Raw genomic sequence first — 12753 nt, 5'->3', positions numbered from 1 at the left:
ACTGTTTGTAAAGTCGTTAATAACCGTGGACTGTTTATAAAGATGGATGACGCAGCTCTACTTCCTCTGAGTCAGTCTCAGCTGTAGGTCGTACCATTTAAATCCGTTTTTATAGCATTAAATAACTCATTAAAACCAACCAACTATATCACAGAAACCATCCTTGAGAGAAAGGTATTTGACTTTAAGGCCTACTTAGTTTTTATTTTATTTTGTTCAATGACCTATATTGCATCCAGCCACCAGGGGGCAATCTAAACACTTTGGCTTTACTTTTGAGGAGCAGCCATGTCGACCATCTTTATATGCAGTCTATGGTTGCCTTTGGAAAATTTGAAGTCATGGAACTAGCAGATAATTCTATCGGCCAGCCCATCTTCAGTTTAACTGCAATTGATTTCAAAGAGGTATTATGCAAAATTACTCAGCTTTAAGATAAAAATCGTTGCATTGTGTTAGTATTTGACGATAGATGTGCCTGACACTTATTGGTGCTAGCGAAACCGTAGTTATAAAAGCGATCAATGTTTAATGATTTGGACACGCAACATAGCAATTTTGCTCAAACATGCTATCCTGGCTATGGTGCCTGCATTGTTGTATGAAAACCTGAATACAAGAACAACGCAATGGAACCACAATGCAGCTTGGTAATTCATGACATCAGCCCATTTAAAGTGAGTGATCAGCCTGTCGAATGAAGCCTCCAAGGAATTATGTGCGTCCTGCATAATACTGCGCTCAAGTGTGGGACATCTTGTGGGACTCACCTTTGCATGCTCGTCGGTGAGTTATGGTTCTGGCCATGTCTCTGTAAAAGCCCTCCTTGCAGTAGTGGCAGTGGCGTCCCGCGGTGTTGTGGCGGCAGTTCATGCACACTCCTCCGCTCTTCCTCCCCGACAGCTTGTACAGCTCCATGTTGAATCGACAGCGACGGGCGTGAAGGTTACAGTTGCATGCTGCGGAGGGGAGAGGAAAGTTAACATTGACAATTGTGGGATTGCATCAGCGAAGGTGAGCGGGAGAAATGTAAAAGTTTACAGTATGTGCACAGTGTTTATCTAACAGAGTACAAACGCAAGTTAGCCAGGCTGCGATATTCACGTAGAGTGTGAATTACAGTAAAGCCTATGCGTACTACCACATAAAGAGCTGGGAGAGGTTTTCCAGTAAAGCAGGATAAGTTTATAACCTACAGTGCGGCTGTGTGCTTGGCTGCTCTTCCAGAACTCATCAATCAAAAGTGATATTTGCAGAGCTCATTTTCTCCATTTCATAATTAATGAATTCAGCTCCTCTCAGCCCATTAGTTATTAATCACTGGAAAGAGAGACATTAATTTCATGAATCACTGATGAGTAAAGGCTCTGAAGATCTATTAAAAACAGGACGGACTCAGATAAAGGAGTGGGCTCGAGCTAGCTGTCTTCTAAATGAGGCGAGCCAGAATATATGGGACAAGAGAAGTGAGGTTATATCTCTTCACAGTCTCTGCGAGTTCCACTTAGAATCCAACTGGTTCCTTGAAGTCTCACCAGTCTTTTCAGGGACTCCTGCATATATGACCACATTCACCAGCTTTGACATTATTGATAAACTCTGTTCACTCTCTACATGTGGGATTTACATTGGAGGAGTATAATGAGAAACCTGCCCGGCTTGTTTGTTTAATAGAGTTTGATCCAGAGTCTCTTCTGGTTAAATCAGAGTCAGACCTGGGACCTGAAGACTTGGCCGATGCTTCAATGAAGACTGCTGTGGAGCTCAGTTCCAGTTCAAAGTTACCCCCAGATAAATTAGAGAGGAGTAAACAACTGCCTGAGCTGTTTGACCAAAAATGTCAACAGCTATGGCAAAAGAAGATTATTAGGGGATAACAACAGAGGGTGATATAAATTAACTTTAATCCGATGGGAATGTGTTTGAGAAAATGGATTTCACTAACAATGGATGTTTGGAATAGAGTGAGACACAACAATGGGAATAAGTAAAGACAGATTGCTGGAGACTGAGGGGGTGGGGGCTGCTTTTATGTGTGTTTCTATATGTGCGGCTCTGTGGGCAACATAGAGCATTGAGGCTCCTGGCAGTTACATTGTATTAGAATGAAAAAATCCCAATCTGACAATATTGATTGAGATATTTTAAATTCTCATGCGCTGCACGTGTTCCGTCTTTAAAGTCTCGTCCATGTGCTTAGTCACAGAGTGAAATTGTGTCAAGCTGTTATAACTGTTTTCTCTCTCTTGAGCAAGGGTCATGATTCTGTAGAGCAGCGGCCATTAATAGGCATCCAGCATCCAGTTTTAACCAACTAAGCTTTTCTAGCCTTCGCGGCACTGGTTAAGGAACCAAGGAAATTCAGAGAACTGAGAAATGAGAGGAACAGTAGTTAGTCAACACATTCACATATTTTACTTGAGAGGTTTTTTAGTATTTTAGCTTTGAAGGGTGTCTTTTATGATAGATTTGCTGGGCTCGCAGTAGCTGCATACTAAATATGTAATATTTAAAAAACCATGCAAAAATTCCTTGAGGATCGAGTGTTCTCACTTCTCTGTTGAGGTCAAGGTCAGCTCTGCAGTTAAGTGGAGCTCAATGATCATTACAAAATTAAATTAGCTTTTTAGCACAAATGGGAGTGTGAAGGTTCTTTCCCAGGATGAGAATCCTTTGGCTACCAGTGTCCAGTCATGTGTACTATATGTGGGCAGTGAATGATATGAGATCTCCATCCACCCTGAAAGGGAAGCCTGGCACCAGGTTGAGAAAGAGGCCTGCTTTACCCTGGTTGCCGACCCTGGAAAAAAAAAAGAGGGGAGCACATTCCCAGACTGTTTCCCTATTCCATCTGGTTATTATACAGCCCAATTTGTATGGAATTCTGAAGTTAATGAAATACTGTTTTATGTATATTTATATAGAAACAAAGCTGGATCTTTTGGTTTGCTCCCATGGATCTGTGAGCCCTAGATGAGGTTTGACCTTTGACCTATATTTTAACCTAGAGGGTGTCTAGATGAGAGTGAGAGAAACCTGCAATTAGTCTGTTAAAATAACTCACTATCTTAAGACTCATTTATGCTCAACATCAGACAAAACAGACTGAGCCTTCTGTCCATACCCTTCATTCATTTCGTCTGTAATCGTGCATGACTTCCTAAAGCTTTACGGATAGGGAGAAAACAGACAAAATGGAAGAGCAGATACAATCGCAAATTTGCAGCAGTGCGGCGTCTATACATTACTTTGTCTGATCAACAAACAGCCGCTTTTGTCTCTTTCTTAGCTACGTTTTCACAACCTCCTTTATCATCGCCATCGTTGTCAAAAACTCTCGACTCTGCGCCCCCCTCTAGTGGATATTTTGCTTAATAACCATGCTAATGAAACAAGGCATAAAAGTATGGGGGCAGTAATGGTTACATTGTTTAAAACTGATGTATCTCTTTCCACCGGTGATACAGTGTAAAAGTGTTTTATATCTGTTTGAACCCCAATAAGCTAGGAACACTAATAGGTGGATTCCCTGTGCGGATGGATGTGTGTGTTTCTGTGTCTGTATCTAGTGTGTTGCTACGTGTTGACGACTAAACAGCCTATCCGACTTCTTCTGAGGGGAATGTGACAAAAAAACACACCCGCTCCGGTGAGTGGCTGGAGCTGCCGGCGGGTGTTGGGTGGCTTGATTATGATCAAGCGTCTCAAACCCACACAGCTGTGAGCACTTGTGTCCATTAACACCTTGTAGCGGAACATGAAAGCGGTGGATCACATTTTCTCCCCCAGTTAAAGAACCAGTGGCCCTTCCTACGGCATCCTCTCGATTTACTGCGAGGCAACAGGATCGGCCAACAAAGTCCAAGGAAAGAGGGGATATGTTCAAGTGTGGCGAAAGTGGCGAGAGCTGCTGAATTGAACCTTTAAATGGTTTAACATATGTATCTGGGACGACTGGGAAGGACTTGAACAGCAGACAGACTTTTCAAGACAAATGGGAGAGTCGGTTCCTGGCAGGAAAAGAATAACGTGAATGGAAATGTCTGCCGAAGACACAAGAGCAGGAGACTACTAAGATAAACGTGTGATCTAAGTCTAATAAATGACAAAAACTAATTCTCTGATGACCTCAACTAGGTGTTTGTGTGTGTTTCCTGTGTGTTTTCGCTAGTGTACATGCTGCCTGCAGTTAACTCCAGCTTGTAGCTGCAGCTGCCCAAGGATCCTGGAATGTTTATGGGTTTGTTTTGAAGTGCCTGTGCACCCCCCGAAACCTGCCACCCCCACCACCGTCCACCAATTCTGCCCCCCCCCCACCCCACCCCCACCCAAATAGGCTCAGCGGGGATAAATGAACGCCGTTGAAGGCCATTTTTCAATTCATTAACACATCAAAGCCTCCGCAAAAAAAACACACCCTCACTTATTCTTTATCTGTTGCCGGAGAAAATAGAGATTTTTTTTCTGGCATGGGAAGGAGTTCTGTGGGTGGACGTCGGCGAAGACACTGTGATCATTGAGGGTACGGGTCAGTGTCCAACTCAAGGATGCGTAAAGCTGGTTCCTCGCGTTGTCGTGGAAATCGAACAACAAACACGGGCTATGGGCTTGGCAAACAGAGGGATGCTGAGAGAGGATGGAGGGATAGGAGGATGAAACCCGAGGAAAATATTAGAGAAGAGGATTGTTTCACCACCTTGTCATCTAGAATAAAAGTGCCAAATTCAATTTTTGGTATAATATTGCTCCAGTAAATAACTTCATCTACACACAAAGTGATCTAGCGTTCTACTTACATCTCTGATTTCAAGAAAGTATAGATTATTTCTGCTGAAGTACACTGACAGAAGAACACCACACCTTTCACAACAGGTACCTCAACATGTCCATGCACCTTGAACAAGCCCACAGACCGTTCTGTCAAGCGTGCTTTGACAAATTGGCCCGTAAAGACTGCGCTCAACAAATAAAATGCGAGGGTGTCTGTGGCGTGCACAGCCTCTCTGCTCCCCTCCATATGTCAGGGATAAATCTAACCTCATTTTTCCTTCAGCTCGACCCAAGCCAAGCCAGTAAGCACAGCCAATTGATTTTGGATGCCTGTGCAAAACCCAAATCCCATGGCTAAAATTGGTCCTTGAAAACTGGTAGGCTGCTCTCCCACCAGTACCTTGCCCCCCTTGGCCCAGGCCACAGTCCAGACCTGCAGTAGCCCCTCCTTGGGTGCCCTCTCTGCCCGACCCAACAGGCTCAGCTATATGGGCCCCTGCCAGCATGTGTGTGTGTGTGTCTCTATGGTGTGTGTCTGTGTGTGTGTGTTTGGGCTGAGTTCCGCCTGGCTGCTCCAGCCACCTGCTCAGGGCACCGGGGAACACCCGGTTAATTAGCTCCTCATTAGAGCCAAGTAAGTGTAGAGCATCGACAAAAACACACATACTCACACACATTTATGCACACACATACACACACCAGAGACGGCCGCTTCAAGAGGCAGTAACTGCTCACAAAACGACAAAGATCAAGTAACGAAAGATCCAAGAAAAATTTCAACAGAGCTGAGACACACACAGATGTAAAGGCTGCCGGGTCTGTGCAATGTAATGAACTGTGGACAATAAGCTGAGACAAAGATTTAAGAACTCCAAGCTGAAAACTAACAGGAACCTACAATTCCAGTAGCCCCGCTGTGTGAAGTACTATGCTTCTTCCTCTTTTGAAACCAAGCCACTCTAGCTCCACTTGCTCTTTCCTTCGCGTCCACACAGATGTATCTTTCACTTTTAGCTCTGACACCACGTCCCAGAGCTCCCCTCCCTCCACTGGTTTCTGCGGTTAGCCTCACGCCGTGGGCTTAAGAGCCAGCTCTTGGGGGCCCTTTTGAACTGAGAGTCCCCTTAATTCCTCTCCCACCCCTCCCCTAAGCCTCCTTCTCTCTTCCTCTCTCTCCTCTCACTTTCATGAGACCCTATCTCAAATAGTCTGACTGGTTGACTGTCCCTCTTTCTCCTTGTATCCTTCCCCACCCTTTTTCCTGCTGTCCATCTCTTCCTCCATGTCTCCTTCTCTCTCTGGATGGCATCAGGCAGAGAGAGATTTTAACGAGATTAGGCTGGAGGGTTGCCAGTTTGGGGGGCCTTGTGTCAGTGGAGAGTTGAGTCCTGAGCTCTGTTCCCACTCTCTCTGGTCCACTTCACTTCCCCACATCTAAACATTGTTATCTGTGTCCCGACGTTTGCCTTTACTCTCTGACTGTCTCAGTTGATCTTTTTTCCCCCCTCCACAGTCTGCAGTCCTGAGCACAGGAGAAGAAGCAGACGACCGCTGTGCAATCAAATTATCATGAAGAATCAGGAGCAACTGAGCTAAAAAACAGATTTCCATTTTGCCATGACTCTTGGCAACCATGAGGTCTACTCTGGGGGATACATGTGATGCCTGTACAGGTTTAGAAATAGAAAGTGACAGATGGAATACATACACCACTGTGGCCAGAGATGGCAGTAGAAATGGTGGGAGTGGGGTGATATGTTCTACTATAGTAGTCTCAGGTTGGGATGCAAGCTTGCATGTGAATGCACAAAAAGCCAAAGTGTTCTGGACTGATAATGGGTATCCCAGAACTAGGCAGTGAACTTTTTTTTTGGGCTGTATCTGCAGGGTACCTGGCTTTTTTTAACAGATGATTTTCATCCAAATAAATAGTTTGATGAAAATTATACAAACCATATGTTTTAAATGGTCTGTTGAGATGTATGGTCTGATGAGATCCTTTAAACCAAGGAACCTGCAGCCTCCAGGCTACGCAAGGCAACTCATGAATACAAACAAATTCATTCAGAATGACTACAAATGTTCTAATTGCCGCAATTTTTAGTTTCTGTAATAAAAGACTAATACATATTTCAGGTTGCTCCTTATTGGCTCATGACCTGTTAGTGTTACCAGTTTGTGCACAGAAAACAGCTTTCACAAATACAAAAATCCAAATTCAGTGTTATAGCTCATGATGCCTTTATGTACTAAAAGAGACGTGTGTTTCACACAATGTAACTGTTACAGCCCACATGTTTCCATACGCCTTTAACGTTGACATGGTCGCGAAGCAATGCATCCAATAGAGGGCAGCACAGAGTCGAGAGTTTCTGACAAAAAACAATGGAAGAGGTTGTGATAATGAATCTCTTAAGTAAGAACCGCAACATATCGACGGTTAAGTTGCCTACTTGTGTCGCATGGTCCTCTGAAGAATTAGCTACACTGCCCCCTCTGATTTCAGTTGGTACTGCGACCTTTGCCAGTTTTCATCCATATCTGTGTATCTGTGTCCGAATATAACCAGGGGGCTCCGTCCGTTTCTGTACACATATATATCGTTGATCATAAATTAGCCTTTATTGTTTTGAGGTGAGCGAGCTGAGCAGAAACCTCATCATCATCTGACATTAGACACCTCGCCAAAGAGCAGCAGTTCCAGCCATGACCTTCGAGAAGTTAGCGTGATATATGTGTTCAATAATTTAGTATGGCCCACAAAGGATGTTATAAAATTGAAAAGGCCCTTGATAGGAAAAAAAATTCCCCACCCCTGTTTTAAACCATAATGATCATCCCGTCAGTCGACTTCCAATAACTTGTAGACGTCTTCTTCCAGGGGGAACTGAAGCTGTTCTGGCAGCTCAATGTGGCCTCACGACTTTTCTACTTATTTTGAATGTTTAAAAAATATTCACAATTGATGAAACAGCTATAGTGGGAAAATATCCAAAATAGTCTACTAAAAATTCTTGGATCCTTCCATTCCCACAATGCAAGTGAATAACAGACTCTTCCTGTCTGTTCCTTTATTAAAATTCAAAGTCTCCAAAACCAATTAGAGATTTCCCAGAGGAGTTAATCAGCGTCTTTATTTCCCTCGACATTATACAGTACAACTGTTTGAACAAGCGGAGCAGAAAACTGATATTTATCTTAACCGATTTAATTTGTCACACATCTGTTGATCAGTCTCATCAGTCAAGGGGGATTTGATTCTTTCTTTTGTAAGATTCCTACAATTGTTTGCTAATTAGGGTTTAATCTTCTCCCCTCGTATACATTTTATTTCATTTTCCTGTTAAAGACTGAGCAGGATAATAAGTAAAGTTGTATATGATGGTTTTCTTCCTTGACACCATTAATAGCTGAACATGGATTTGTAGGTGATGTTAAAACGTTGGATTGAAAAAAAGAATTTGGGTTTTTCCAGTAGAGTTGTTCCATGAGGATATAATCAGGAGAGAATATCCGCTCCACATCATACATATGTTTACACGGCTCACACCAGACCTGTCTGTTCATATTGTAACGAGCAATATTCATTCCATATGCATGACGGTCTGTGGAGACAATTACATGATTTTTAACACTGTGAATGGGAGTCATGGGGAAGAAAGCCTATGTCGGAAACACACAGACACAACCCCAGTAAAGCGATTGTCATAAACATATTTTCTCTTAACAGCCTCTGAATGCCTCTGCCACCAGCAACGCCAACAGCCAAAAACCACATATTTTTTCAGGCAACAGACCATAGAGAAAATAAAAAGGCAAACTGTTACTAAAACACAACATATTCACTGACAGAAGAAGAAAAAAAGACGATGGATTCCAGCAGGGAAAAGGGGGAAAAATATATGAAATAAAAGAAGAGGTAGCAGAGGTCCAGGCAGAGAGTTAATCTTGTTACACAAGAATAGAGAGGAAGAGAGCGCCGGCGGTGACGGGCACCTCGGGAGGTGATTGCTACCATCTGTGCGAGCGAGTCGACGGGGGCCTGGGAGAGCCGGGTGGGCACGCTGCAGCTCCACCAGTTTGTTTTGGCACCGGGATGAAACACCACATCACACTGCTAGATTACATGTGGCTCTCTCACACATGCACAAATGTAAGGAGATGCATAAATGCACACACTAGCTCGGCTGCAGGCGGCCGCAGAGCCTTTCCCTCCGGCTTTTTAACCCAGCTGACGTGAGCGCTGTTATTTGACACATTGCTGTCCGTAACATTTGTTTCGCCATGTTTCCCCGCTGGCCAGGGAACCTTTGCGAGTTCCTTCACAGGACGAGAAGTGCATCAATCCCTCGTGGGGTTGGCCGAGGACCAAAGCTGCAATACTGACATAGGGAATAAGAGCAAACTGACCAAACCCTCTCTTCTCAGCCAGATAAAGGAAGTTACATTTGCTCCAGGCCCCCAAAAAACCAACACCGCAACGCACCTAGTAAAAACTCGCACCTCATGTTTGTTGGCTTAACCCTGTTTGCCTCACGCTAACCACCCCAGAGGCATAATTTTATATAGGGCTGTTGATTTTAGAACCACATTCCTCTGCCATGTAATTATTGGAAAACACAGGAGGTTTCTTTTTCAAAATCACTTTCTTTCACTTAGCAACCCCCACTTCAACACACACACACAAATCTTTGAGTGTCGTGGTGTAAGTAATTGAAGTGTCGGTTCCCTGTTAGCCTCCAGCGACAGGCAGCCGAGGTGGGAGGGGCGGGAAGTCAATTAGCAGAAGAGGGAACATGGCAAATACAGTACATGCATTAATATCAAGGCAGCCCTGGCTTCTTTCAATCCTTCCCGTCTATTTTCGGCATCTCACTTCAGAAATTCATATCGTGATGGACTCTAGGGACACGCGGGAGGACAAATTTAGGCTGCCATGTTCCGCAGAGATGGATTTTCATGATTCCGTGTGGATTTCAAGTGAGGTTAACTTGGTTCTACTCAAGGAGAGAGAACAAACGCAGACAAATCCCGCTCCTCACAAGTTGTGCCATGGTTTCACGTGTGATGTCATTTCTCAATCACCAGGCCTGAAAAGTGTCTCGGTGAATCTGCTCTAAGGCACAGCAACGTGGACCTGACCTCTGCTTGGCCCCCGCTCGGAGAGGAGGAGGAGGGGAGGCCTATTTTGAAATTCTAATCAGCACAAAATAACCATCTGCCCCTTGTCAGAGAGAGAAATAAAAAATAAAGAGTTTGTACTTCTGTGGTCTTCATAGTTTCCATCGCTCTGCACAGACCTGAGTGCTTATTCTGAGGCCTGTTCCTGAGCATGTGTTCCTGGCTGGCTTCTTCCTCTGAGCAAACACACCGACGCACACACACACACACACACACCTCTGCTGGATATCACTGCTCTCTCTAAGAAAACCATCTGTCAATGTCCCCCTAATTCCACCTAATAGTTTCCAAAAGACTGAGGCCGAGCCCACCAAACACGACGAGCCCCCCCCCCACCAAAGGGCTCGAGCAGGCAACCTCAAAATCTGTTTCCCTTCTCCGTCTTCCGCTATAAAAATCCACATTTTAATGCAACCTCTCCTTCATTAGTGTGGCAGACATGATCTAATCACGAACATTATATAACAAGTAATAACTTTTTTAGAGGCGACAACTCATTTGTGGGAATTTCCTCCAGGTGACGACATGGTCGGATGTATAACGAGAGACTGCAGTGAATAGTTATTTGGTGGATTGATTTAATTACAAAGGAAACTCTGCTCCTTGCGCAAAAGCAAAATACCATATCACTCATTCGCCCGTCAAATTTACAATTAAAATATTCAGCACCGCACCCAAACGCTGCTGCGGAGCAGGAACACTCCGCTCTGCTCCCGACCACAGCTCACCTGCGATCCTGGCAAATCAGCTCAAATGGCAATTCAAACAGCCCCTCGCTGACCCTGCTTTTTTTATGCTATGAATGCATAACAGTGTGCCTGGTGCAGAACTGGGAGCAGACCTGGCTTGGTTGGGCCCATTAGCGATGGATGGTGTCTGGCCGTGGGCTCGCAGCGTCCCAGAGCAGCTCTCTGGACTTCCTGCGGCCAAATGAGGGAAAAGGAAGGGCTGGAGAATAGAGCAGGCTTGGTTCTGCAGCCAAGCAGGACCAAGATGGCTGCACACACAGCCAAGAGTGGAGTGCTACGATGCCACCATAAATTATCATCTACACTCAGGATGTCACCTTGTCGTTGACTCCACAAGAGGCCTCTTCGTCTTACACAGGGACTTTGGCAGACTCTATTATGGCATGATATAGGGTCTCACATTTTTTAAGTCAACAATGAAGTATTTACATTACTGCCATGCCAGCAGAAAAGCAAATACTCCATCACAAACCTGGAACCAGAATAGATCTTATCCATCTGTTTCCTCATTGTGTCCTGTTGCTCAAACTCCGGGGCAGATAAATCACAGCTTTTTCCATCATGTCTCCCTCAATACAAACAGACACGCTCCTTTACGAGGCTGCCCTCTCCGACTACCAGAGCAGGGATTTGTAAACCAATGTCTCGAGGCAGGATTCACAGTGAGGGAGGCGGCAGATGGGCGTGTGTGTGCATGGCTTGTGTCTGGAGACAGCGCGCGAGCTTGCCAAGAGCACAGACAGTAATCTTGGTGTGATACTTGTCAGACATTTAGTGAGAGCCGCGAACAATCAAACCGGCCTGTTAGACACAACGCTCTAGTGATGCAGGGTTAAGCTTTAAAAACGAAACTGCCGAGAGCGAGAGCAGAAGCTTCCAGAAGTCTTAAAGTGGTGAAACTTGGCTGCCACGCACATTGTTTCTCAAAGACTGACAGACTCAGAGAGGTGTGTGAAATAATTATTGATTTGGGCCCTACGTCTGCCCACTCTGAATTCCTCAATACCCAAAAACCTTTCCCCCCCCCCGTCAACTTAACCTCATCGCCGCCCCGCAGAGGATCATGACCTCAGACAAGGCCTCCAATCCAAACACCCTCAGGGCCTCACACAGACTTTAGTGACACCTATGGGAGTCTTCGGCTCTGTAACCTGCCACTTAAACACACTTCCCCAGTCTAAATACTTGCATCTCATAGCCGCGGCGCAGTGGCATGCCTCAGGGCTTGCTGCGCAGCCCGCCGCCATTTGTGCACCGTGTCAGAAAAGTAAAAGCAATCAACAAGGGGCGGGTGCATTTTAAGAACAGGCTTTAATATACACAGGAGAGCCATTTTAAAGGCTCTCCTGCTACTTTGAGGATATTTTGGAACCGGTTCTATAAGCCGAACAAGCTGTAAAGAGGTTCTTGTAACATGAAATCGGGGACATCTGGGACTAACTTTTTCAGCCATGTCCGGATGTGTGATCAGGTATAGCGTGCGACTTGCAGCAGCCTTTAACGGCCCCTGTATCAACGCTGGGATTAGGTCATCAGAGTTGGCCGGTGCAGCCAGGCCTGTTAGTCCAAAAATCAAGGATAGAAGTGACATATCAAGCCCGCAGAGGAGAGATCTACGGGAAACGGGTGTAACGTTTCGGAAACTGCTACGGGACATTAGAAAGGGGGGCTGGGGGGGTTGCAAAAGTATGAGAGAGGGTTCACGGGATGATGTTTTCAAAGGTGTAGGCATGTTTTTAAATGTGAGGTGAGTGTTATGGAGAGGTGAGAAGCCAAAATAAGGTGTTGGCACGGGAGGGGCGGTGAGGGTTCATGGCCTGGTCTGATGTTCAAATGACCTCTGGCTCTGTCACTTGTTGTCCCCTTTGAACAGATCTGGCACCGTGCGACACCAAACATGATCTCAGGCCAGCTCACAGGGCAATTACAACATATTCGAAAAAACACAACGTGTTCTCCTCCTGTTATTTCTCTCTGCACGGCCGTAATTTTATTTCATTATGGGGAAAGGTTAAAACGGGGACAGTGGTTACTAATATGGTTTTATTTCCCT

At 45.0% G+C, this 12753-nt stretch overlaps 1 protein-coding gene across 4 annotated transcripts in view; it reads right to left on the bottom strand.

Moving 5' to 3' along the window:
- Nucleotides 1-12753, bottom strand: part of ntn2 (netrin 2) — a 46947-nt gene that overhangs the window by 16471 nt on the left and 17723 nt on the right. For all 4 annotated transcript variants that reach the window (XM_053414377.1, XM_053414375.1, XM_053414376.1 and 1 more), the window contains exon 3: nucleotides 771-959. In XM_053414377.1, coding sequence (XP_053270352.1) covers nucleotides 771-959 — 189 coding nt within the window. The remainder of the gene's footprint in view (nucleotides 1-770; nucleotides 960-12753) is intronic.

Source organism: Pleuronectes platessa, chromosome 21 (genome assembly GCF_947347685.1).
Source record: "Pleuronectes platessa chromosome 21, fPlePla1.1, whole genome shotgun sequence".
Taxonomy (NCBI): domain Eukaryota; kingdom Metazoa; phylum Chordata; class Actinopteri; order Pleuronectiformes; family Pleuronectidae; genus Pleuronectes; species Pleuronectes platessa.
This window is presented reverse-complemented; position numbering and strand designations above follow the sequence as displayed.